We start from the raw sequence: 26,441 nt of genomic DNA, 5'->3' as shown, positions 1-26,441 counted from the left end.
CATAGTAGGGGCTATGTGAGTCGCCTTATTCATTTAGTACTTCCAGCCTCCAGAAGTATTCCGGCCACTCCTAGGCCTCAGGCTCCCTATTATGCAACACCATTATCTAGTGCACCTCTTTCACGGGGTGCTTTCAGTAGTCAGTCCAGCCGATCAGGCCCAAGCCAGCCACAGTAGCCATATCCTCCAAGAGCTTGTTTTGAGTATTGTGACATGTCATATGGTGAGGGATTGCCCCAGACTCATGAGGGGTGTACCTCCACCGACTACTCAGGCTCTGCGTATTCCATCGGGTCCTCAGGCTTCTCAGTCCATGGTCGTCGCACCAGTTGCCACTCCACCTTCACAGACAGCTAGAGATAGAGGTTGGGTAGGTAGGGGTCGCCCTAGAGGGAGAGGCCAGGCCAGATATTATGCTCTTCTTGCTATGATGGAGGCAGTTGCATCTGACTTAGTCATCACAGGTATTGTTCTGGTCTATCATAGAGATGCATCAGTATTATTTGATCCAGGCTCCACTTATTCTTATGTGTCATCTTACTTTTCTCCATATTTGGGTACATCTCGTGATTCCTTGAGTTATCCCGTCTATGTATCCACACCCGTGGGAGATTCCCTCGTTGTTGACCATATGTATCGGTTGTGTTTGGTTGTTCTTAGTGGTTTTGAAACTAGAGCCGACTTATTGTTGCTCAGTATGGTAGATTTTGATGTTATCTTGGGCATGGACTGGTTGTCACCCTATCATGCTATTATTGATTGTCATGCCAAGACGATGACGTTGGCTATGCTAGGTCTGCCACAGTTAGAATGGAGGGGTACTTTAGATTATGTTCCTAGTATGGTTATCTCATTCCTAAAGGCTCAGTGGATGGTTGAGAAGGGGTGTGATGCGTATCTAGCATATGCAAGAGATGTCAGTGTTGATACTTCTACCGTCGATTCAGTTCTAGTAGTGAGGTATTATCCAGATGTATTCCCGATGGATCTTTCGGGCATGCTGCCCGACAGGGATATCAACTTTGGTATTAATTTGTTATTGGGCACTCAGCCCGTTTCTATTCCTCCATATCTATGGCCCTACAAGAGTTGAAGGAGCTAAAGGAGCAGTTATTGGAGTTTCTTAATAAGGGTTTCATTCGACCTAGTGTATCACCTTGGGGTACTCCGATCTTGTTTGTAAAGAAGAAGGATAGTTCTATGCGCATTTGCATTGATTATCGCTAGTTGAACAAGGTTACAGTGAAGTACAGGTATCCATTGCCATGTATTGATGTCTTATTTGATCAGCTACAGGGTTCTATATTATTCTTCAAGACTAACTTGCATTCAGAATATCATCAGTTGAAGATTCAGGAGCCATATATCCCGAAGACTGCCTTTAGAACTCGGTATGGTCATTACGAATTCCTTGTAATGTCTTTTGGGCTGACCAACGCCCCAGCAGCATTCAAGCACTTGATGAACAGTGTATTCAGGCCCTATCATGACTCATTCATCTTTGTGTTTATTGACGAGATTCTGGTGTACTCCCGGAGCCAGGAGGATCATGACCAGCACCTGAGGACTGTGCTTCAGACTTTGAGAGAAAAGAAGTTATATGCAAAATTTTTGAAGTGTGAATTATGGCTTGATTTGGTGGCATTTTTGGGTCATGTAGTGTCGAGTGAGGGGATCAAGGTAGATCCAAAGAAGATTGAAGCAGTGCAGAGTTGGCCCAAATCGTCTTCAGCTATGGAGATCCGGAGTTTTCTTGGTTTGGCGGGGTATTACCGTCGATTTGTAGAGGGTTTTTCGTCTATTGCAGTGCCTATGACCAGATTGACCCAAAACTGTGCTCCATTCAGGTGGACTGAGGAGTGTGAGGAGAGCTTTCAAAAGCTCAAGACATCTTTGACTACAACCCCAGTGTTGGTGTTACCCTCGGGTTCGAGATCTTGTACTATGTACTGTGATGCGTCTCGTAGTGGTCTTGGCATGGTGTTGATGCAGGACAGTAGGGTGATTCCTTATGCTTCTAGATAGCTGAAGGTGCATGAGAATAACTATCGCGTCCACGACCTCGAGTTAGCAGCTATTGCTCATGTTTTGAAGATCTGGCGACATTATTTGTACGGTGTCCCTTATGAGGTCTACACCGACCACCGGAGTCTACAGTATATGTTCAAAAAAAAGGATCTTAACTTACAGAAGTAAAGGTGGTTAGAGTTTCTTAAGGACTATGATATCACCATTCTATATCATCCCGGGAAGGCCAATGTGGTGGTCGATGCCTTGAGTCGCTAGGCGAAGAGCTTGGGCAGTTTAGCATATCTACCGGTAGCAGAGAGGCCATTAGCCTTGGATGTTCAGACCTTGGCCAACCAGTTTGTTAGATTGGATGCTTCTGAGTCGAGCCGAGTTTTGGCTTATGTGGTTTCTCTGTCTTCTCTTTATGATCATATCAGAGAGCGTCAGTACGACGACCCCTATCTGCTTGTCCTCAAGGACACAGTTTAACACGGTGATGCCAAGGAGGTCACTATTTGGGATGACGGTGTATTACGGATGCAGGACAGGCTATGTGTGCCCAATGTAGATGGCTTGCGTGAGTTTATTCTCCAGGAGGCTCACAATTTGCGGTACTCTATTCATCCGGGTGACGTAAAGATGTATCAGGACTTGAGGCAGCACTATTGGTGGAGGAGGATGAAGAAGAACATAGTGGAATATGTAGCTCGGTGCCTAAACTATTAGCAGGTGAAGTATGAGCATCAGTGGCCTGGTGGATTGCTTCAGAGGTTAGAGATCCCATAGTGGAAATAGGAGCGAATTACTATGGATATTGTTGTTAGGCTCCCACAGACTCTGAGGAAGTTTGATGCAGTTTGGGTGATTGTGGATAGGTTTATCAAGTCAGCTCATTTCATTCCAGTGGTGACTACTTATTGGGTATAGACTTGGATCAGGATGCTTTGGAAAAGGTTAAATTGATTCAAGATCGATTTCATATAGCCCAATCCAGATAGAAGATTTATGCGAATTGGAAGGTTCGCGACGTTTCATTCATGGTTGGGGAGCGAGTATTACTCCGGATTTCGCCCATGAAGGGTGTTATGAGGTTCGGGAAGAAGGGCAAGCTGAGCCCTAGGTATATCAAACCTTTTGAGATTCTTGAGAGGGTTGGAGAGGTGGCTTACAGACTTGCACTACCACCTAGTCTAGCTGTAGTTCATCCAGTATTCTATGTTTCTATGCTCCAAAAGTATCAAGGCGATTAGTCTCATGTGTTGGATTTCAGCTCAGTCCAATTGGACAAGGATTTATCTTATATAGACGATCCAGTGACCATTTTGGACAGGCAGGTTCAAAAGTTGAGGTCGAAGAACATTGCTTCAATGAAGGTTCAATGGAGGGGTCAGCCAGTTGAGAAGGCGAGTAGGGAGACCAAGCATGATATGCGTAGCCGTTATCCTCATCTTTTCACCACTTCAGGTATGTCGATATACTCGTTCGAGGACGAACGTTTGTTTTAAGAGGGGGAGGATGTAACGACCCGGTCGATCATTTTGAGTATTTTAGCCTTGATCCCCTAATTTATGCTCCCTTTATATTATATTGTGGTTACGTGACTTAACAGGGTGCTTAGTGTCGAGTTTGGAAGAGTTTTGGAGTGATATGGGACACATAGTCCCTAAGTTGGAAGTTTAAGTCATAGGAGTTGATCGTAGTTTCACTTGTGCGAAGATGACTCCGGAATGGAGTTTTGATGGTTCCAATAGCTCCGTATGGTGATTTTGGTCCTAGGGGCGTGTCCGAATGTTGATTTGGAGGTCCGTAAGTCGTTTCGGAACGATTTGGCGAAAGTTAGAAATGGAAAATTTTTGGGAAATTTGACCATTAGTTGACTTTCTTAATATCGGGGTCGGATCCCGATTCCGGAAGTTGGAATAGGTCCGTAATATCATTTATAACTTGTGTGCAAAATTTGGTGTCAATCGGAGTTGTTTTGGTATGAATCGACGTTTTCAAAATTTGGAAGTTCATAGTTCATAGGCTTGAATTTCTGTTGCGATTCATGTTTTTGATATTGTTTGATGTGATTTGAGAACTCGACTAAGTTTTATCGTATTTTAGGACTTGTTGGTATGTTGGGATGGGGTCCCAGGGACCTCAGGTGTGTTTCAGGTGACTTTTGAACAAGTTTGGGCATTTCGGCACTTTGATGATTGTTTTGGAGCAGCTGGAGCGCGGAGGGCATATTTGGGACTGTTGAGGCAAAGCCTCATGTGCGGCCGCAAACTCCCTGAGTGCGAAGGTAGTGGAAAATGTGCGGACCATAGGGGAAAATACGCAGGTTTGATAATCTGACTTCGGAAGCTTATATCTTTTAATCTATAAGGAATTTAGAGATGATCCAAAAATAAAAGTTGCAGCCCTTTGAGTCTAGTTTCTAGAAAATAAAACCGTTCTTCATTTAGATATTTGTACAAAAGGTTATGATCAATTTATCGAATACGGGTAGTGCAGTTACTACGGAAGTGAGGCCGCACAATTTGGATCGCGGTCGCGAAACTTGGAAGTGCGGACCACACAAAAAATGTACGGTCAGCACTTTGGGAGATTAGATGTGGTACTATATAAATGAGGGTTTCATCTCATTTTTCATTTGTGGACCTAGATAGCTCGGTTTGTGGCAATTATTTATGGGTTTTTCAAGAAATTGATTGGGGTAAGTGATTCTAACTCGGATTTGGTTAAATTATATGAATATATCCTTGATTTTATCATTTAATTAGTGATTTTGGTTGAAAATTTTAGGGAAATGGAGAAAACTTCTTAGGCCGAATTTTGGGGATTTGAGTGAGATTTTTGTATCGGATTTGAGTAATTTTGGTATGGTTGGACTCGTGGTTGAATGGGTGTTTGGATTTTGTAACTATCATCGGATTCCGAGATACGGGCCCGGGGTGACCTTTTGGGTCGATTTTTCAATTCTTTGCAAAGATCGTAATTTCATTGTTTAAATTAGTTTTCTATAGTTATATTTATAGTATAAAATTATTTTGGCTAGATTCGAGTCATTCGCAGTTGGAAAATCGAGAGAAAGGCCTTCTAGTTGGTTGATTTAGCGTGGTTTGAGGTAAGTGACTTGTCTAAGCTTGTGGGGGGAAAATTCCCCTTAGGATTTGGTATTGTTGTGATAATTGTGATATGTGAAAGTCATGTACATAAGGTGACGAGTGCGTACACAAGCTAAATGTGAAATTTCCGGTTTTTAGCTATGTAGTTTTCTTTCATGCTTTAATTGAGTTACTTTAACATGTTGTGGTCACAGAACTTAGTCTAATTTCACATGTCTACTTGTCTTATATCTTATTTGAAACTTGTCCTACATGTTTACTTGAATTACTTGGTTTTCTTTAATTCTGTATCCATTATTTAACTGTGGGATTCTTTACTTGAAATTTGCTATCCTTGGAATATCTTGTTGTTAAGTTTGGTATTGAGTTGCAAAGGCCGTGGTTTCTATTGAGGCAAAGTGTAAGTTGTGAAATATCATTTATTGAGTTACTCTCTGGTTGCTATTGTTAAGACTTTGTGTACATTGTGGTTGAGTCGTGGGCTCCTTCTTATGAAATTTTGTTATTGTTGGCTTTTTCTGGCAAGTGTGATATTGGTCACTTGAGGTTTGCACGAGATTTCTGTCGTGTTGTTGTTACTATTGATACGCATGCGGTGGTATAAGGTCTGGGTGTTGAAACGCATACGGTGAGATAAGGTGGGCTTGATACGCGTGGCTAGTAGGGGAACTACTAGAAGTCATGCGGTGTGAGAAGGTGGGCTAAAACGCGAGGTGCTATTTCGGGACAATGATTTTCAAAACTAAATGTAAAGGCTCCCGCAGTGGTATAAGAAAAAGACTGTGAGTTACTTTTCATAATTTGGGACTACGAGACGGTACCTCGGTAGTGGCCCATGTTGATGTTTCTTTATTTGTTGCATTTGCCTTGGTTGTTTGTTTCTTAACGTGTAAATCTTTGTTTCCTTCCGTATTGTATTAACTATCTTGGTTATGTATTGTTAACTTTCCGTAAATTCCTTATTTGTTTAATTTCCTTTGTCATTATCATTGTATCGTTATATCTTTCGTCTTGTATCTTATTATCTCTAGTAGGGCCTTGACCTGACCTCGTCACTACTCTACCAAGGTTAGGCTTGGCACTTACTGGGTATCGTTGTGGTATACTCATACTACGCTTCTACACATGCTTTTGTGCAGATCCATGTACATCTTACCAGTTCCGGCACTAGTGCGCTGAGTTGCATTTGGAGACTTCAAGGTACACCTGCCCGCGTCCGTAGGTCTCGGAGTCCCCTTCTATCCTGTTCTTCTTTATTTCATTTCACTTTTATAGACAGTGATGTATAGGATTGTTCAGCATTGTACTAAGAGCTTGTGACTTATATCTCATCAGGTTTTGGGGAGGTGTACGTATTGAGTTTACAGATTTTATTTATGAAATTGTTGGAGTTTTGAAATTCTAAGCTTTTATTTAATGTTTTCGCATGTTGTTAGGCTTACCTAGTCTTAAAGACTAGGTGCCGTCACGACATCCTACGGAGAGAATTTGGGGTCGTGACAACAGGCTTCCTTTGATTGTGCTACATTCATGTCCACACTTTTCCTTCTTCTCATCAACTCCCTCTAACATCAAATACCTTGCTATAGGTTTTTACTTGCAGGGGCATTCTCGTCAACTACTCTAGAACTTTATTTTATTTTTTACCTGTGTGCAGGTTTTGATGGCTCTTTATTTTATTTTCTGTTATCATGCTTAGAAACCTCAGTATTTACTTTACTAGTGGAAGCTTTAGAACTATTTGCATTATATTTCCTACTAATAATTTTTGGAGCATCTTTTCATTTCCTGGTAGCATACTTTAAAGGCTTGGCAATTGCTTTCCTAGTGGCAAGCTTTGAAAGCTCTGTAGTTGCTTTCTTTGTTGCGATTTTTTTTGGATCATAATGCTGCTTAGCAAGAATCATTTTGTTTCTCGTGTTTACAACATTCAAATAATTAATATCACGGTTTATAATTTGAAGTATCGACTTGGAATAAGAAAATTAAACCCAGTTCCAACAAACAGCTAAAAGCAGATAGTAATCGATCATAGGTTTATTAGTATACATTAGGCCGCAATAACGATGACAGTTGAAAAAATAGAGCCCAAAGGTAGCCGAACAAGGAACAATATCCATCAACTAAATACAAATAGCAAATGCACACGCAGCTCACTTAAAAATTCTATCTTCAACCCCAAAATCAATGTTTTAAGAAAAGAAAAGAAAAAGAAATTTAGGATTTACCTATAATTGATGATTCTGAATAAATACAATGCGATGGAGGGTTTATATGAGGAGAGAGAGAGTCTATTGTCGCATGATTTTGGTTTGTAACTATCGAAAACCAACGTGGTGGAGTGGGTCGATGGTACAAATCTTGGGGGGGGGGGGGGGGGGAGGGGGAGAGAGAGAGAGAGAGAGATGAAGCGCGAGAGTGAGGAAAATAAGAATTGATATACTTTAATATCTAGCTCATAAATTTTTAAAATGCTATAAAGGCCCTCGACCCCACCCCCCACCCCTCTCCCATAAGCCATTAAATCATGTCTTAGCAATTTTGGGCCCAAAAAAAGTGAGAAAGAAAAATGAAACTTTTTCGTATATATAAGAAATTTTAAAATATTTACCCGGTTTGTCTAAGTTTTCCTATTTATATAAAGTAACTTAAGCTTTTTATAAAATATAATATAAATTCAGTCAAAATCTACAATTTATCTACAACTTGTATAACGACCCGACCGGTCATTTTGGAGCTCTAGCGCGTCGTTCAGTGGTTTGAGGCCTTGAGTAACTTCTCTTCAGGTATTATGACTTGTACTTGTGGTCGAAATTGAACTTCGGGAAGTTCGGAGTTGATTTGGAAAGAAAATTATAATTTCGGAAGTTTTAAGTTGGAAGAATTAGCTAAGATTTGACTTTTTGAGTAAATGGCCTTGGAATCGGGATTTGAAGGTTTCAATAGATTCGTATGATGATTTCGGACTTGGGCGTATGTTCGGGCTGAGTATCGGATCACCCGGGAGCATTTCAACACTTATTATGGAAGGTTGGTATTTTAAAAGTTTAAGAAATTCTTAAGTCTGACTTGAAGTGGATTTTAATGGTATCGATGTCCGTTTGGGATTTCGAGCCTTGGAATATCTTCTTTATGTCATTTATGACTCGTGTGTGAAATTTGAAGTCATTCTGGATTGATTTGGTATATTTCGACACAAGATATTGAATTTGGAAATCTGGAAATTTATAAGTTTGATTCAAGGCGCGATTCAGGATTTTGATGTTGTTTGACGTGGTTTAAGACTTTGACTAAGTTTGCATTGTATTTTGGGACATGTTGGTATATTTGGTCGGGGTCCCAGGGGCCTCGGGTGCGAATCGGATTGAAAACGGATCGAGTTTGGACTTGGGAGAAGTGTTGAGGCAACTGGGATCTGGTGCAATCGCACCTGCTTGGAAAGGGTCGCAGGTGCGAGACCGCAGAAGCAGCCCAGGAGTCAAAGAAGCAAAGAAATGTCAGCCATGAGAAGGGCCACAGGTGCGGAGCTTTGGCCGCACCTGCGCAAGCACAGGAGCAGAACCCTGGGCGTAGAAGTGGGTGAAGGCGCAGAAGCGGAGGAATCTCGCACCTGCGATGCCGCAGAAGCGAGGTATGTTTCCGTAGGTGCGAGGCTTTGTGTTGGGGGATTTTCCGCAAAAGCGGAAGAGTAGCCGCAAAAGCGAGGCCGCAGGTGTGGTATTTTGTCCGCATAAGCGAACTTGGCTTGGTCTAGTGGAAACCGCACATGCGATGGGGATTTCCGCAGGTGCGGAGCCGCAGAAGCGGCTAAGGGACCGCAGGTGCGAAAGGTCGTTGGGCAGTGTGTTCTTTTAAAATGAGGGTTTGGCTCAATTTCACTTCATTTCGCCATAGGGGCCAATTTTGTATCTTCATCAACTATTATGGGGTAAGTGATTTCTTCACATTGTGAGTTAAATACATGGTTTATATATGGATTTAGACATAGAAATTAGTAGAAATTTGGGATTTTGATAGAAAACCTAGAATTTGGCATTGTTGGATTTTTACCACGAAATTGGACATGGAATTAGGAATAAATCATATATTTGAGTTCGTGGTGTTATGGGTAAAGTTTATCTTCGAAAAATTTTGGAATTCGGGTACGTGGTCCTGAGGGTTATCTTTATCGACTTTTCGAGTGGAGTTGAGAATTGTTTAAATTTATTAATTATGGGTATTAGAATATATTTTGATTGGATTGCATATTGTTTGAATAGTTTTGGATCGACGGGCTTTGGTTTGAGGTATTAGAAAGGCTTTGGAGCTGGTTATAGAACTTCAGAGCGAGGTAAGTCTCATGTCTAACCTTGTGAGGGGGAAATTACCCCTAGGTGATATTTATTATTATGTGCAACTAGTTGTGGGTGCTACGTACGCACGAGATGACGAGATTTCGTACGTAACTAAAGCATGTTTATGTCTAGGTAGTCTTAGTGCTTTATCATGTATAATTGAATTATTTGAACTCGTTCTGCTAGCTTAATTAACTGAAGTCATAAATGAAATTGATTTAGAAATAAATATATTAATAATAGGCCAAGCCTTAACACTTGGAGTTGTGGGCGAGTTATTTGAGAAACGGTAAAGATTATATCCATTTTGTACTCATGTACGGTATTGTAAACACGTGTTTCATTATTCGGTAACTTCCTTCCTTTTCTTGTGGAGCAGGTCAAATGCCTCCGCAGTATATAGATGCATCTATGGTTCGTGCCGAACGACCCTCGGCAGTGTACACATTATTCCGGATCGGGATGAACGATCTCGGCAGTATCATGCGTTATATCGCTAGTAACCCGAATATTTACGAGCTAATCTTTCCACTGAGGCCCGGCATTTTGTAGTGTTTCTTAATTATTTGGTATTGACATTTGGCATGTTCTGAGATATTAAGGAAGAATACAAGATTGAGAAAATTTATGCTTTAAAGGGAATAAATTAGAAAATTATGAGATTACAGATTTACTTCGCTATAGTCGTACACTTCATATCTGTTATGAATTATCATATTATTTATTTAGACCTCTAGTAAGTGTTGATGCCAACCCCTCATCACTACTTCTCCGGGGTTAGGCTAGATACTTACTGGGTACGCGTTGATTTACGTACTCATGCTGCACTTCTGCACTAAATGTGCAGGATCTGACAGGTTCATTGATGATCACCTTGGCACGTAGGCGTACCTGTTGAGGAGACTTTATGTGAGCTGCATCCCAGGCTACGCATCGCAGTCCACTGAGTCTCTGTTGTACTATTTATTTTATTCTATCTTATTACATTCGGGACAGAGGTTGTATTATTATTATATTCTTTAGAAAATGCTCGTGCACTTGTGACACCGGGTTTTGGGGGTTCCTATGGGTTGTTCGTTGTTGTAATTGTGTGAATATTATCACTTACTCTGTAAAAATCTATTTCATACGATTTAAGTAAAGGAAATTTTTTTATTTCAATTACTAAAATAAGTAAGTGAGTTAATAGATCATCGTTGGCTTGCCTGACGGCGATGTTAGGCGCCATCACGACCTTTAGCGGATTTTGGGTTGTGACAACTTGGCTATAATTTTTTTATACAAAATTTGATCAAACCTACAATTTACATTCAATTTATATATAAATTTTATAGATTTATGTTAGTTGTATGTCGTTTTTATACCCGAAATAGAAAATATATATAATTTATTTATGTCTTCTTCTTCTAGTTTCAATATAAATTTCTAACCAAAATCACCCCCAAATTCTCTCAAAACTAAGATATAAACTCCAAAGGATATTCTCAATCATTTGCAACAACACCCAATCCAAATAAATAACAATTTTGCAAATTTTGATTTTTAAATTCAAAGCTTTGAAACTTTTTAATGGCTGTCAATGGAGTTTTTAATGGAATAATAGGGTTTTCAATTTAATCTACTCGCTTCTGATTAATACTATTTAGTTTATTGATTCCAAAATTAAAATAAATCATTAATATGTTTACGTTTCACCAATTGCAAATCCAACCACATCAATATTACTGGGTTGCGTTTATGGAGCTTTCTGGTGGTACTACTAGGCTTGGGATTGAATTGGAGAGGAGAAAAACACATAGAGAGAGGGAGACAAAGAGAGAGAGAGAGAGAGAGAGATTCAGTTACTAAGTTAAAAGGCCTACTTATTTAATACTAAAATGTATAAAAGTTGTAAATTGTATATCAATTTGTAATTAAGTTGAAACTTCAATAGTGAGGCTAAATAAGTTTCAAAAGTAGTATAGCTAAGTAAAACTTCCAAGAAAAATGGAGGTTGTTTTCTTCATTCAAGTTTTCAAGAGGTTTTTTTACAATTAGGGGTCATTCGGTAGTCGGTTAGAGAGGAGTAATCCATGTGTTAAAACTAGGATAACTTTATAAATATTTAGTTATAAAAATAAGAAAAAATAATCTCCACATAGAATGTAGCATAAGTTATATAATATTTAGTTGGTTTTTTCTTTTTCCACTTAAAACATAGTATTGCTAATATAGTATTTGGTTCATACTTTTCTTTTTGCATAACTAAACATGTACTAAGTAATGAGAGAATCTGTGTATTATTTTTGTAGGGTAGAAGATGATGACTTATACATGTATTAGTAATACTTGTATTAAAACACAAAATAATAAGAATACCCTCTAGTCGAACTTTATATTTTTATTTTAGAACATATATTTAAAATATAATGATAATTTTAATAGAATAACTAGACTAATAATAAATAATATTCACAGTATATTTTTATATTACTAATCTTTACATAACTACTGTATAACTAGTCCCTTCATAACTATCCTTGTATAATTAGACCTTGCATAACTAATCATAATATAACTAACTCTTGCATAACTAATTTTGACATAACTAGTTCATGCATAACTAATCTCTACTCCCTCCGGTCCACTTTAATTGATTTTTTGGCCTTTTTTGTGATCCACAATATTTGATTTTTTAAGATATCAAGAAGGAAATGAACTTCTTTTTGCTAAATTTGCTCTTGGAATAAAGAGCCTAGGAGTAATTGTTATATTTTCAATGAATAAATTAAAGTTAGTATGGTCAATTTAATTGTTAATTAATACTAAAATGTAAATCACTTAAAAATGCCAAAAAATTAACTGCATAGTGCATAGCTCTAACCAGCAACCGAAGGACCCTTAACCAAAGGACCCCTTATTTCTTTATGGGAAAATGTCTGAAATTGCACCTCTACTATACTATATTGCTTACTTCTGCCACATGTTATACTGTTCATCCAATCTAGCCCCTACCGTTAATAAACTTTTAAAAATTTCCCCTAACCCTAACGGATCTACACCTTGGCAGCTAACCCACTCCATTTTTTCTATATCAGCTACCAAGTCACACGACCCTACCAAATTAAAACCCCACAAACTCCTTTACATCCTCAATTGACGAAGTTACACCCGACCTCAATTAAAACATCACACATTAGAGTCCATGTCACTAGTTTAAATATAAATAACTATACCCACTTAAATTTAATCATCCACTTAAATTTATTCTTCTCCATTAATAAATCACTGTCATGACCCCAAATCCCCTCCGTAGGATGTCGTGACAATCCCTAGTCTCTAAGACTAGGTAAGCCTAACAATATGCAAAAACATCAAATAAAAACTTAAAATTTCAAAAATTTCAACAACTTCATCAATAGACTATAAGCTCAATACGTACAACTTCCCAAAACCCGGTGAGATATGACTCACAAGCTCTAGATACAATGCTGAATAATCCTATACATCATTGTCTATCAAAAACATAAAAAAATAAGGAAAAATATGGTAGAAGGGGACTCCGAAGCCTACGGACGCGGGCAGGTGTACCTTGAAGTCTCCAAACAGCAACACATCGCACTAATATCGAGACTGATAGGATGTACCTGGATCTGCATAAAATATGTGCGTATTAAGTACACCACAACGGTATCTTGTAAGAGCCAAGCCTAACCTCAGTAGAGTAGTGATGAATTCGGATCAAGGCCCTACCGGAGATAATAAAAAACAAGACAGAGATGATATGATATAATGAAAATGACAGGGAAGTGAACAATAATGAATTTACGGGAAATAACAACACGAAATCAAGGAAAGCTAACACAACACGAAAGGAAAACAAGAATTTTACATATTAAGGAACACAACAACCAACAATATAGTAAATAAGGAAGATTAACAGGGGCACTCCCGAGGTACCGCCTCGTAGTCCCAAATCATAAAATAACTCAATTTCCTTATATCACCGCACCGCGGGGCCTATACATTTGGTTTTGAAAATTATTTTTCTGAAATAGCACCCTGTGTTTTAGCCCACCTTATCACACCGCATAGCTTCTATTAGTTCCCCTACTAGCCACGTGTATCAAGCCTCTTATCTCACCGCATGCGTTTCAACACCCACACCTTATACCACTGCATGCGTATCAATAATCATAATGGAACGGCTGAAACCTCGTGCATCAATAACAACTGCACGACAGAAACCTCGTGCAACAATAACAACAGCACGGCAGAAACCTCGTGCAAATAGCCAAACAATCACCTCAACAATAATACGAAAGCCAAAACGCAACAACTAAATAAATGATATTCTAAGGATAGCAATTTCAAGTAAAGAATTTCCACAGTTTAGTAATGAATACAAAAATCAAGAAAAGCAAGTAATTCAACTAAACATGTAATACAAGTTGCAAATAGGAGATAAGACAAGTAGACATGTAAAATTAGGCCAAACATAATGACTATAATGTGCCAAAGTAACTCAATTAACGTATGAAAAGGAAACTACATAGCAAAAACTAAAATTTCAACATTTAGCCTATGTACGCACTCGTCACCTTGCATACACGGCCTTCACATATCACAAATTATCACCAAAATACCAAATCCTAAGGAAAAATTTTTCCCCATAAAGTTAGACAAGTCATTTACCTCAAACCACGCTCAATCAATTAATTAGAAGGCCTTTCCCTCGATTTTCCAACTACAAACGGCTCGAATCTAGCCAAAATAATTTCATACTATAAAATATAACTATAGGAAACTAATTTAAATAATGAAATAATGATCTTAGCTAAGAATTGAAAAATCACACCAAAAAGTCGACCCGCGCTCATGTCTCGGAACAAGACCAAAATCATAAAATCTGAACACCCATTCGATAGCAAGTCCAACCATACAAGAATTATCCAAATCCGAGCTCATCTAGCCTTTCAAAACCCAAAAACTTGGTCTAAGAACTGCAACACTATTCCCCCAATTTTAAACTCCAAAACAATAATTAAAAGGTGTAATTAACAGTAGATTCATGGGAATTAATCAAAAATGAGTAAAGAATCCTAACCCAAATGCTTCCTCTGAAAATCCCTCAAAATCTCGCCTCAATCCGAGCTCTCAAAGTCCCAAAGTGAAAATAAAATCAAACCTTCGATTCTTTCCCTTTTCTGCCCAGTTATGTCGCGCATGCGACCTTACTGCCGCAGGTGCGGATTTTACTTAAGTCCACAGAGTCCGCTTCTATGAGCCAAGGGTCACACCTGCGCGTGCGCGCCTGCGACAAAATGTGTCGCACCTGCGACTACAGTCGCTCCTGCGTATCTCCCCACCGCAGAAGCGATGCCGAAAACCGCTTCTGCGGAACCTTTTCTGCACATGCGAGCCCTGGCCTGGGCTTCTTTCTCCGCCTCTGCATTCCCTCACTCACACCTGTGGTCATAACCTCCGCAGGTGTGATGACACCAGAAGCTGTGATTTTTCAGAACAAGCACAAGTCCAACAATTGATCTGATATCGATCCGAATCACCCCCGAGCCTCCGGGGACCTCAACCAAATATACCAACAAGTCCTAAAATACGATACGAACTTAGTCGAGGCCTCAAATCACCTCAAACAACATCAAAAACATGAATCGCACCCCAATTCAAGCCTAATGAACTTATAGATTTTTAACTTCTACATTCGATGTCGAACCCTATTAAATCAAGTCTAATTGACCTCACATTTTGCACACAAGTCATAATCGACATTACTGACATATTTCAACTTCCGGAATCAGAATCCAACCCCGATATCAAAAAGTCCACTCCCGGTAAAACTTTTCAAAATCTTGCAACTTTCCAACTTTCACCAATTAACGCTGAAATGACCTACGTACCTCCAAATCAACATCCGGACACGCTTATGAGATCAAAATCACACTACGGAGCTATTAGAACCATCAAAACTCCATTCTGGAGTCGTCTGCACACAAGTCAAACTACGATAAACTCCTACGACTTAAACTTCCAGTTTAGGGACTATGTGTCCCATTTTACTCTGAAACTAAAAAACAAACCTCCCGGCAAGTAACATAATCACAGTATAACACAGAGAAGGCAATAAATAGGGGGTCGGGACTAATACACTTAAAACGACCGGTCGGGTCGTTACAATCACCAATGTTGAAACACTAATGTTCATCAGAGGAATCACAACTCAACACCTTCAATATGTCAACAATGGTTTTCTTGAAAAATTTAACCACCGAACTCTTCAAAAGCAATGACTATTTTGTTTGAGCTCAAAAAGTGATTTTCACTTAGTTTTTAAACTTCAAAACATCACAAATTCTTAAATCTCAGAATTGGATTTTCATACCAAACTTCATGAGAAATTCATGGGGAACATCTCCCAGAGAGCCCGAAAGAGGAAGAAACCAGAAGCTCGACTTATTTTGGCAACGATGGTCGATGAAGCATTGGCGAGCTCATCATTTAGGTTACAAGGAGTAGATGCATCTGATTCATTATCTCTATCGCGTCATTCAAGTCAGTTAACAGTGGTGAGAATCTCGAAACCCACTATAGTGTGTTCTTTGGGTGTCGAAAAATTGAAGTTGACAATTCGATTTGTTGATTATATATGGAGGAAATCAGCTGGGTATTGTTGTTTGGAGCTTAAAATCTTGAATCAAACATTAATTTTGTGGATTTAAGTGAAGAACAAATTTGTGCTCCATTTTTGGGTTGCCGAAATTTGAAGTTGAAAAAAGACTCAAGAATCTGAAATTCTTGCTTCTTTCCTGCTGAAATCGAGTGAAAAAAATAAAAATTGAAGCTTGAAACGGGAAGAATAACATTGATGTTTATATATTTGAAAAAAATCACCATTGAAGAATTTGTAAGAATGCTTGAGAATATAAAATGGGTATTCTAATTTGCTGAAGTTTAAGCAAAGTGTTAGCTGGAATTTGTTGAGAATATTATTGTTGAGAAATTATGGTTGCAACTTGAGTCAGTTTGTTGAAAAACTTGGCCTAGTTTGGATTGAAAAATTTGAAGCAAAGATGAAGAACTCATGGAAGAAGAAGAAGAATAGGGAGTCCGGAGGGGGTGGGGTTGGGGTTGGCGGGATATGTTTTAATTTTGTTTTTTATTGAGTAAATAAGTGAATATTAAAATAGTGACATGGACGATTATGTGGCATTTGATTGAGAGGTTTGGTGCCACTATGGATAGTCGTTATGTGGTGGGGTCGTGTGACTTGGCAGCTGATATAAAAAAAATGGAGTGGATCACCTATCACGGTGTACATCTATTAGGATTAGGGGCAATTTATAAAAGTTTATTAATGATAGGGGGCTAGATTGCACAAATTGTATCATTAATGGGTCGTAATTTTTTTTAGATCTTTTCCCTTCTCTCTCCCATCTTTCCCTCGTCTTCTTGTGCAATAGTATAAAAACAAAAATCAAAGATTTTGGTTTGAATTTCAGGAAATTTTTTAACTTCTGAAAATGAGGCCTCAAATAGTATTATTTGGGGACTCCATTACTGAACAATCTTTTAGATTAGGTGGTTGGGGTGCCGCTCTTGCTGATACTTATGTTCGCAAGGTTCGTTTGTTTTATTTTTAATCAAGTTGATCTATTGAACAATTATACGCATCTATTAATTAAAAGTCATTGGATTTGATAATTGTGAAGGCTGATATATTGAATCGTGGCTACGGTGGATACAACACCAAATGGGGATTGTTCTTGCTCCACCACCTATTTCCACTGGTACGTTACACGACCCCCTTTGCATTTTCCATTTTTGGCACATTTGGTAATACCTTTTGTTTTTGGATCTTGTTACCTCATGATTATAATTGGAGCTAGGATATTTAGATGGGTTGTAATGATTTAGGATATTTTGTTGGAGTACATTGCTAAAAAAAATTATAGTTTTGATATAGAGTAAGATCAGGAATTTTGCTGAATTTGCAAAAAAATCAATAGGGTCTAAGAGAAAAAGATTTTGTTTTTGTAAATTGTAGTTGGAAATCTACTGAGTTCGTTGATATTTGTTTAATGAAATGGGCTTTAATAGAGCACTATGGATATTGTCATACTGAGGATTCATATATCCAACCTCAACTGATGTTGGATCTTTATTACTTCATGATTATAGGACATTTAAGTATTGTAATGATTTAGATATGTGTTGATGCTAGTTAGTGTGTGCTTTTGGATGGTACTTTAATTTCCCATTTTGGGAATTTTGTTGGAGCTCATTGCTATATTTAATAAGTAAAGGGTAAGATCAAGAGTTTTACGAATTTGCAAAATCAATAGGGATGAAGGAAAGGAGAGATTGTGTTATTTGTAGTCTGTATTTGGAAATTGTGGGAGTTCTTGGAGGGAAGGATGCCGAGGGTCTATTGGAAACAGCCTCTCTACCTCATGGTAGAGGTAAGGTCTGCGTACACACTACCCTCCTCATACCCCACTAGTGGAATTATACTGGGTTGTTATTGTTGTTGTTGTTGTTGTTGTAGTCTGTATTTGGAAATTGGAATGGAATTTATATGCAACAATTTAGGGAGGGAATTATTTCAAGTATATATACATGAGTTTTGATCCTCGTGAACTGGGCTTTTCTGTAACTTTCTTGTGGCTCACTTGATTATGCTTTATTTTGTTTTTGAAATTTGAAATTTTATGGAGTCGATAGCTTTATGCTTAATTTGAGCGTTCATGGAACAATGAGATCAAGAAAGACTTATTGGAAAAAATAAAATAGAATGCTATCAACAGGGTTAGGAGTAAGGGATAAGAGAAGAGTCATTATTCAATTTGTTGTTCTTCACTGGGATTGGGAAATGGTACAGTGGTGAACCCCAGTTTTCCTCTCACAAGTTTTTGTTTCAAAAGGTAGAAAAGAGATCTGTGATGTTCTATGTACCAGAGGGTACAAGGAAAGAAGAAAATGTGAAATTTCCTAAGATAAGTTTCATGACTGACCAAAAACTGAGTTTCTTGTTATGGAATGTTCAAGTAATTCAAAATTTTATGAAGAACAAAAGATGACATTGGCCATGGAACAACAGACTTCTGTGACCAGCCACATCAAGAAGCTGAGTTTTTGTTGTTTGATTTGGCTGTTTACTAGTATAAGAACGGTATACTGTCATACTCTCTAACTGTTTTTGCTGCAACAAAGTTGCTCCTTCTTTTCAACATTGATATCTCTAATTTATAAGTGAGTAAGTTTGTTCAGGATCCTATTCAATCAAGCTAAGTTATGAGGCTATTTGTTAGATTCAGCTGCCTCATACTTGAGGTTATTAGTACAATACTACGATACACATAGTTTGGGAGTTTGATATATGCAAAGGTCTGTTGTGGTCCTGAGCTGCACTGTTACTTATTGCCAAATCTTCTGATTCGTGTATCTTTGGTTAATATTGCAGGATGCTCCAACACCTCCTGTTGCTGCCACTATATTCTTTGGAGCCAATGATGCTGCTCTTTTGGGAAGAACCAGTGAAAGGCAACATGTCCCACTCGAGGAATATAAGGAAAACCTAAGAAGAATTATACAACATTTGAAGGTTTAGAATTTCCCAATTCAATCATGCTTGTTTGTTGCTAAATTCTGACTGTGCTAAATTTTTCCTCCTAATTATGTTTGTCTATGGAAGATTTATCAAACAATAAAAATGGCAGGATCTGGAAGACATAAAGGGATAGAGTTAATGGTAACAATGGAAATAGTAGTAGTATTAAGCCAATGCAGCAAACAACAAGTGTTATATGCTATGAGGACTAAGTAAAAAACACAGAGTTACTCAATCTCACCATAAAAAGAAAAAAACTATAAAATTTATTGCTAGTTTTCCCACAAAATTAGATATAGAAGTATTGCAACAATTTTATGTCATATGACCAGGATACTGAAGAGTCAAAATTGAGCCTCCGATGCTGAGCTATTATTTAAAGCTTGACATCTTATGAATAATATTTTTGAGGTCAGGTTAGTAATCATTTTTATCTCATCGCAATTTGGTTATTCGTGGAATAACTGAACTGAATGAACACTATAAAGACCTTAGTAACAGACTTCTGAAGCTTCACTACCGGCTGTGATTGTGAATTTCCTGTGTTAATCAAATAATTTACCACATACTAATATATTCTTGAAGGTTGATAGGGTCATCCGCCTCTTAGTTGTTCCTTTTCCTCTTCTTCTTCCCCCCTCTAGAAGAGGAACACCTATATTACATGGACTTACGTATGAGTAAGGATTCAGATATGACTTAGGCAGGAAATGTGCAATTTTTAGCATGTTTGTATTTTTTATTTTTTCAAGGTTCATACAAAGTACAGATATACATGTCAAACCTGTTTGACACAATTACATATTGGCAAAGTTAAGAGTCGGTGTAACATAGAGGAACACATATTCGTCAGTGTTTTTAAGAGCGAGAAGCGCAAAAAAGCGACAAGGGCTCGCCTCGCTTCAAAAGCGAAGCGCACGCTTTATTAAAGTGAAGCGCAATTCTTAAAAAACATAATGTAAATCTTGCAAAGACACAATATAAAATTATAAATAATCAAAAAGTTCAATTTAAAAACTTAAAAGTAGGTACTAGGTACCACCAAATCCTCCACTAACCATAGGACAAGTAAAATCAAAGCTGCTAAATTACTAGAATCAACATCTTATTCTTCTACTCTTCTTGTTCTTCTTCAAGATTGTCAAAATCTTAAATTCCTCTATTATCTTCATATTGCTCGTCATCTTCTTCTTCCCCCTCCTCTTCCTCTTCATGATCACTTTCATCTTCATCAATTAGGGCTAGGGATCGACTTGTAGTAGCCACACTTTTTCCCTTCCTAATCGAGCTTGAACTTAAAGTATTCCCCCTTAAACCATAAGGATTCTTCCCAACTCCACTAGCAACCGCAACATCACCCCAAGTGAAATTAGAGTCGCCTTCAAATACTTCTTCATCTTCACAATTTTCGGGGACTCCGGTTAGCCACTCATTAGCCTCATCAATATTGTCCAAAAGAATTGGATCAATTAGATTGCGGTGGTTGTAGCGACGCCTCAATGCTCTATTGTATTTTATGAACATTAGATTATGGAGGCGCTTCAAGGTTAGTTGATTCCTCTTCTTTGTATGAATCTGCAAACAAGATGTGTCAACTAATTAGTAGGAGTTAGGACAATTGAGATATAATTCTTTATCTCAAAACACGAAATAATTCTTTTTATTTCTCACGTGTTCAAAAACGCTCCAGTTCGTTTCACATCCGGATGAGCTACAAGTTAAACTTAGAACTCTGATGGCGAACGTCTGTAAATCCGGAGTTAACAAGTCGGAGTTTAAAAAGTCCCTCAGCTGCCTTGTAAATAGCAAGCTGATCTACTATCTTTTCTTGCAAGTCTTCATCTGGGGTAAACTTGATAACAACCTCATGGAATCTTGTCCACACTTCTCTAGCCAATGAATTATTCTCATGCTAATCATAAAAGAGTGACGGGTTCAGAATAAGTCCAGCTGCATGCAAAGGTCTATGAAGTTGCTCACTCCATCTTGCATCAATGATCTGAAAGACCTTTGCATATTTCTGCTCATCAGTGAATGATGCTTGAATAGCCTCCTTGGCCCTATCCATAGCTTCAGAGAGGTAGCCCATTGGTGGTTTTTGCTCCCCATCCACCAAACGGAGTACTTTAACCAAAGGGCCACCAATTTTAAGAGCATGAAGGACATTATTCCAAAAAGAATAAGAAAGAATAATGCGTGCAACATCTTTCCCCGCACTTTTCTTTGCAAATTTACTCTTGCTCCATTCCTCTGAAGTGAACAACTTCCTCAAATTGGCTTTTTGCAAGTGGATACTATGCAAAGTCAAGAAAGCAGTGGCGAACCTTGTCTTGCCCGGTTTCACCATTTTTTTTTGTCTGGTGAATCTTCTCATCATATTCAATAACAAGGGCGGCTGAGAAATATAAGAATGTACCCTAACGCCCTGGCCAAAAACTGTAGAGAAGGGTTTTTCCTTGAAAATGTCCCCGAATATTAAGTTGATACAATGAGCCGCACATGGAGTCCAATAGACATTCTTGTACGCTCCTTCCACCATGCCACCCGTTTTCATATTTTCACTCGCATTATTAATGACCACTTGAACAACTTTGCTTGGGCCAATCTTTTCAATGGTGTTCTGAAACAAGGTGAACATTTTGATGTGGTCAGTGGATGAGTCGCTAGCATCAATGGACTCAAGAAACAAACTTCCCTTGAGAGAATTCACCAACACATTAATAATCATTATCCCAGTTCTTGCCGTCCACTTATCCATCATAATGGAGCAACCATACTTGTTCCACGCAAATTTATGTTCCTCCACAATTTTATTAGTCTCCTCCACTTCCTTATTTAGATAAGGACCTCTGATTTCATGATAAGTGAGAGGCTTCATTCCAAGTCCGTATTGACCAACGGCCTCAATAAAGTCTCCAAAAGTGTCAGTATAGTTGACACAATTGAAGGGGAGCCCAGCATCATAGACCCATCGTGCAAAAGCTCTAATTGCACGATCCTTCAAAATGTCCTTAGTAATGTTTTGTACATCTTTTCCACCGCTCTTTCCTTCCGGCTTCTTTGGGAAATAGCAATCTATAGGACCTTTAGTCTTACTCGTACCCGTCGATCCATGGCTTGAAGAGATTGCATCTCTTCCCCGTTTTGTTGGAAGTGACAATTCTTCAATATAATCATCATCATCATCATCAAGATTGGTCACCAATGGTTGATGACTCATTTGATTTTTTTGCTCCTTCTTCTTCTCAACAAAATTCTTTATTTCATCCCTCACCTCCGGTGGGCATTTCGGACAACTTGTGACGTTTCTATCGCCACCAATAAGATGGAATTTAAAGCGATAAATTCCATCCATTGTAATCTTGTTACAAAACTTGCATACAACATTTGTATTCTTCTCATTAACTCTATCGCCAAGCCGGGTCTTTCTCTTTCGATCTTTGAGACATTTTGAAATCCCTATTAAGATATAAGAAAATACATCTAATATATATAATAATTAATTTTATAAATCGAAATACACATTAAAAAAATCAAATAAACTAAAATATAACATATATAATAAAATATAACATATATATATATATATATATATAATAATTAATTTTCTAAAATGAAATACATATAAAATTAATCAAATAAACTGAAAATATAACATATATATAATAATTAATTTTATATACTGAAATATACATTAAAAAATCAAATAAACTGAAAAATATAACATATATAAATAATAATTAATTTTATATACTGAAATATACATTAAAAAAAATAAATAAGAAGAATAAAAGGGGGAAAAAAAACAGAATCTGGACGGGTTAGAGATAAAAGGAAGAAGAAGACGCTGAAGTCTGAACAATGTGCAAATTGGACTGTTCAGAGATAAAAGAAGAAGAAGGAAGAAAGAAGGAAAAAGAAAGAAAAAAAAGCAGAATCTGGACGGGAATAAGAAGAAGAAAGAAAAAAAAGAGAAGAAGAAAGCGACACTGGGTCGCTTCGCGCTTAAAGCGACGAAGCGATCGCTTTTCTAAACGCTGGTCAGTAACATCAGAAAGAGTAAAGAGTCAGCGTAACATAGAGGAATACATATTCATAAGTAACATCAGAGAGAATGAATATCTATAAAACAAAGCTTTGCCTGTCTCTATGCAAGTTGTGTAATGGTAGTCTCAAAACCTAGTTGCTATGCTAGTTGGAAGACATGCAGATTCTGCCCACTGGAGTAATTAATTGTACCAACTATTCACTTTCACAAATAATGTGCAGAAGTACAATGCAAGAAAATGGGAATGGTAGATTGGCATGAACAAACATAAAAGATGTCTTGTTAACTTTATAGTTCATACTCTTGTTAATGTGCTTGTTGAGAAGACATAAAATATCCCAAGTATATAGAGATCATGAATCCACCTGCTGGCAAATTGAATTTAGTTTGAATCTCACTCTTCTGGTGATACCAATCCAATTGCTCGATTCCGGGGTTGTTTAGAGTACAACAGGATACACTAGACCCTTGTCTTCTGTTATGCTCTATATATCTTTAGAATTCTGGGTTGAGCTTTGCGCTCTTTTGTATATCTCATTCATCTTATTTACGTCACAGAAATGCTCCCCGTCAATCCTAGCAGTGCTTATAACTCCACCACCAGTTGATGAAGCAGGACGGTTTGAACAAGCAAGGTACAATCCACCTTCTCTTTATTGGTAAAATAAATTATGAGGCAACCAATTGCTCTTTTTCTTTTTATTTCTTTTTTGAACTCTATGGTATCTGAGATGTTCAAGAACCTTCGTGACACAACCCGGAACTCCTTTTAGTAGTGGGATAGGGCTTTAACTGTTCAAAAGCTGAGTAGATAACAGTATCCAATAACTTCTCAGCATATAACTGGAGAGATTAACCAACCTCTCAAACATACACTGGAGAAATAAGCAGACTTCTCAAAAAAGAACCCCAAAACGAGGGCAAAAAGAAAGAGGAATAAGCAGATTGGTTTTTGTGTACAGTGCCTCTTTGAATCATAATTACAGCTATTGCTGCAAAGGCAACTTCAGCATCACTAGAGACTCCCTTGATCATGGCTATCGAGCGGTACCCAATGTAGGAGCCGAATATGCAGTTGTCACACAAGAGATCAATCCTTCAGTAGTGGCCCCGCATCAGAGAGTACATTCCTTTCAATAACTTTTACAGCAACAGTAGTGCAAATTATCTTTCTAATCATAGATGAATATTTCAGGACCCAGTAGCCTTTTAGCAGTATGACCTGTGCCTTTATCATGTACTCATGGACATGACGTCTTTTGGTCATTTTCCTTTTATCCACTTTTTTCCTCTAAAAGCAAAACTCTATCAGTGAAACCAAGTTTTACGTTTCCAGCTTATTTTTTGTTTCATATATTTAGCTTTTGGTATGGCACTTTTTTAAACGTAAGCGTGTCACTGTCAACTGAATCAAATATTATTGTACTGGGATCTGTTACTTTTTAATTTGAAAAACAGGTCTATGTATGGAGACAAAGCAATGGAATTGCCAGAAAGGACAAATGAAGTGACAGGAGAGTACGCAAAACAGTGCGTTGAATTGGCAAGGGAGCTAGGTCTCCCTTCCATCAATCTATGGTCTAAAATGCAGGAAACAGAGGGTTGGCAAAAAAAATTCCTCAGGTAAGTGACAAATGTACACATGCTTTTAAGTTTAACTTTGCATAGTCCCCATTGATAGTTGAAGTTTGTGGTGCAATATGGTGTTAGAGGAATGATCATGCTTATAATGTTTTATAAGAACGATTGGGAGTTCGGGGGAAGGGGTGGGGAGGATTGGCATGGAGATGCGCCGGTGGCCTCAATTAGCAGCAAACAGTGGCATTCTTGTCATGGCATCATCAATATACATGTGTCTTGGCAGTTACACTGAACTCAGTACTTCTGGGGATATTTTTAGTAGTGAAATGAACAACAACAACAACAATAACAGACCCAGTGTAATCCACAAGTAGGGTTTGGAGAGGTAGTGTGTACGCAGACGTTATCCCTACCTTGTGAAGATAGAGAGGTTGTTTCCGAAGACCCTCGATGGTGAAATGTGAAAACTCTTATTTTTTCTGTTTTATTTTGTTACAGTGATGGCTTACATCTCACGGCAGAAGGCAATGCCATTGTTCACCAAGAAGTTGTTAAAGCGCTCAATGAAGCAGGTATTTCTGCCCAAAAGATGCCTTATGATGTCCCTCACCATTCAGAAATCGACGGACAAAACCCCGAAAAGGCCTTCCAGCTACAATGCCCTGCTGTATAACCCTATATTGTGTCCTTTATGTATTATCAGTGAGAAACTAGTGTTCAATAATTGACAAAATTATCAATTTCTGGGTGTGATAAGCAATTTCCAGCAAAAGGATTTGGCCTTTGTAGGGTAATGTCTTTCCTGACTCCACCATCTAGTTCAAAAGTGGCAGTTGATTTCAAGTTCCCTAGGTTCCAAGATATTACATGAGACCTTTTCATTAACACTTCAAATATTCTAAAAATGACAGTTGAATTCGCATCTATACTATTTTCATCAATAAAAGAATGACTTTTAGATCTGATTTAAATACAGAAAATTCTACGGATTTTTACACAAATAGTCCGTCGTATTCATTTACTTTTTCTAGCCATATACATACATTATACATTGATTTTACATAAGTATACACATATAATACATAAATTATGTACATATTATACCTCCACCGGCTATTTATAGTGTAAGTGATTGGATGAGCGGCTAGTTGAGTTAATTCTTCAAAATATTTTTATTTGCGTTAATGAACGTTACCCTTTCTGCCAGTGCAATAGTATCTACAGATTTGAAATGCAACAGAATAACAGAAAGCTCAACAAATGTTTTGTAGTTCCAAAATTGCTTTTACTACCAAAAATGAAGTGAGAGATGCTGAGACTTGAGCATGTTCTTGTTACTTTTTCTCTCCTATGATAAATATAAATTAAAAAATCAGCCTTTTTTCAAGTGAGTAAAGTCATGACAGGGTCAAATGAGCGTCACATAACATCGAAAGGAGAAAGTACTGAAGGAGAATCATTTTATTCAAAATTGCTTTTAAAGGGAATTAGCTGTAGATGCAATCTCGTTCCTATTTTAGGCTATGTGACTTATTTGATGGCAAAGTTGATTTAAATTTAATTAGTCTTTTTAGTTCATAATATTTAGGTGGATATAAATATATTGTTAAGCTTGGAATTTAAGTTTCATAAAGTAAAAAAGGGGCAAGATTTCAACATTTATACCTGTAGAATTGAACACAATTAGTTAACAATTGTATTTAACGTTTCTATGGTTCCACTGTGACTTCTGCAAAACGTGTACTGAGTTA

General features: G+C 37.8%; 2 protein-coding genes across 2 annotated transcripts; both read left to right on the top strand.

Moving 5' to 3' along the window:
• Window positions 1-244: 244 nt before the first annotated feature.
• LOC138894208 (uncharacterized) lies at window positions 245-3,690 on the top strand. Its single transcript, XM_070178890.1, has 4 exons — window positions 245-464; window positions 513-960; window positions 3,341-3,474; window positions 3,620-3,690. The coding sequence occupies exons 1-4, from the start codon at window positions 245-247 to the stop codon at window positions 3,688-3,690; spliced, it is 873 nt and encodes a 290-aa protein (XP_070034991.1).
• Window positions 3,691-16,800: 13,110 nt separating this feature from the next.
• LOC104098558 (GDSL esterase/lipase At5g62930) lies at window positions 16,801-25,651 on the top strand. The gene is made up of 6 exons (XM_009605330.4): window positions 16,801-17,073; window positions 17,164-17,241; window positions 18,915-19,055; window positions 23,668-23,744; window positions 24,568-24,732; window positions 25,189-25,651. Exons 1-6 carry the CDS (start codon window positions 16,975-16,977, stop codon window positions 25,361-25,363), a joined length of 735 nt encoding a protein of 244 aa, XP_009603625.1. The 5' UTR covers window positions 16,801-16,974; the 3' UTR covers window positions 25,364-25,651.
• The last annotated feature ends 790 nt before the right edge of the window (window positions 25,652-26,441 follow it).

The sequence above is a fragment of the Nicotiana tomentosiformis genome, chromosome 6 (genome assembly GCF_000390325.3).
Source record: "Nicotiana tomentosiformis chromosome 6, ASM39032v3, whole genome shotgun sequence".
NCBI classification, from domain to species: Eukaryota; Viridiplantae; Streptophyta; class Magnoliopsida; order Solanales; family Solanaceae; genus Nicotiana; species Nicotiana tomentosiformis.
This window is presented reverse-complemented; position numbering and strand designations above follow the sequence as displayed.

Bases quoted from the DNA above. Each gene is read 5' to 3' on its own strand.
- LOC104098558 (XM_009605330.4), top strand. From the start codon at position 16,975: ATGAGGCCTCAAATAGTATTATTTGGGGACTCCATTACTGAACAATCT. The intron at 17,242-18,914 runs GTACGTTACACG...TTAATATTGCAG, and splicing joins TCCACCACCTATTTCCACTG to GATGCTCCAACACCTCCTGT. The intron at 23,745-24,567 runs GTACAATCCACC...TTTGAAAAACAG, and splicing joins GGACGGTTTGAACAAGCAAG to GTCTATGTATGGAGACAAAG.
- LOC138894208 (XM_070178890.1), top strand. From the start codon at position 245: ATGAGGGGTGTACCTCCACCGACTACTCAGGCTCTGCGTATTCCATCG. The intron at 465-512 runs GTATTGTTCTGG...TATTTGATCCAG, and splicing joins ATCTGACTTAGTCATCACAG to GCTCCACTTATTCTTATGTG. The intron at 961-3,340 runs GTATTATCCAGA...CATTTTGGACAG, and splicing joins GATTCAGTTCTAGTAGTGAG to GCAGGTTCAAAAGTTGAGGT.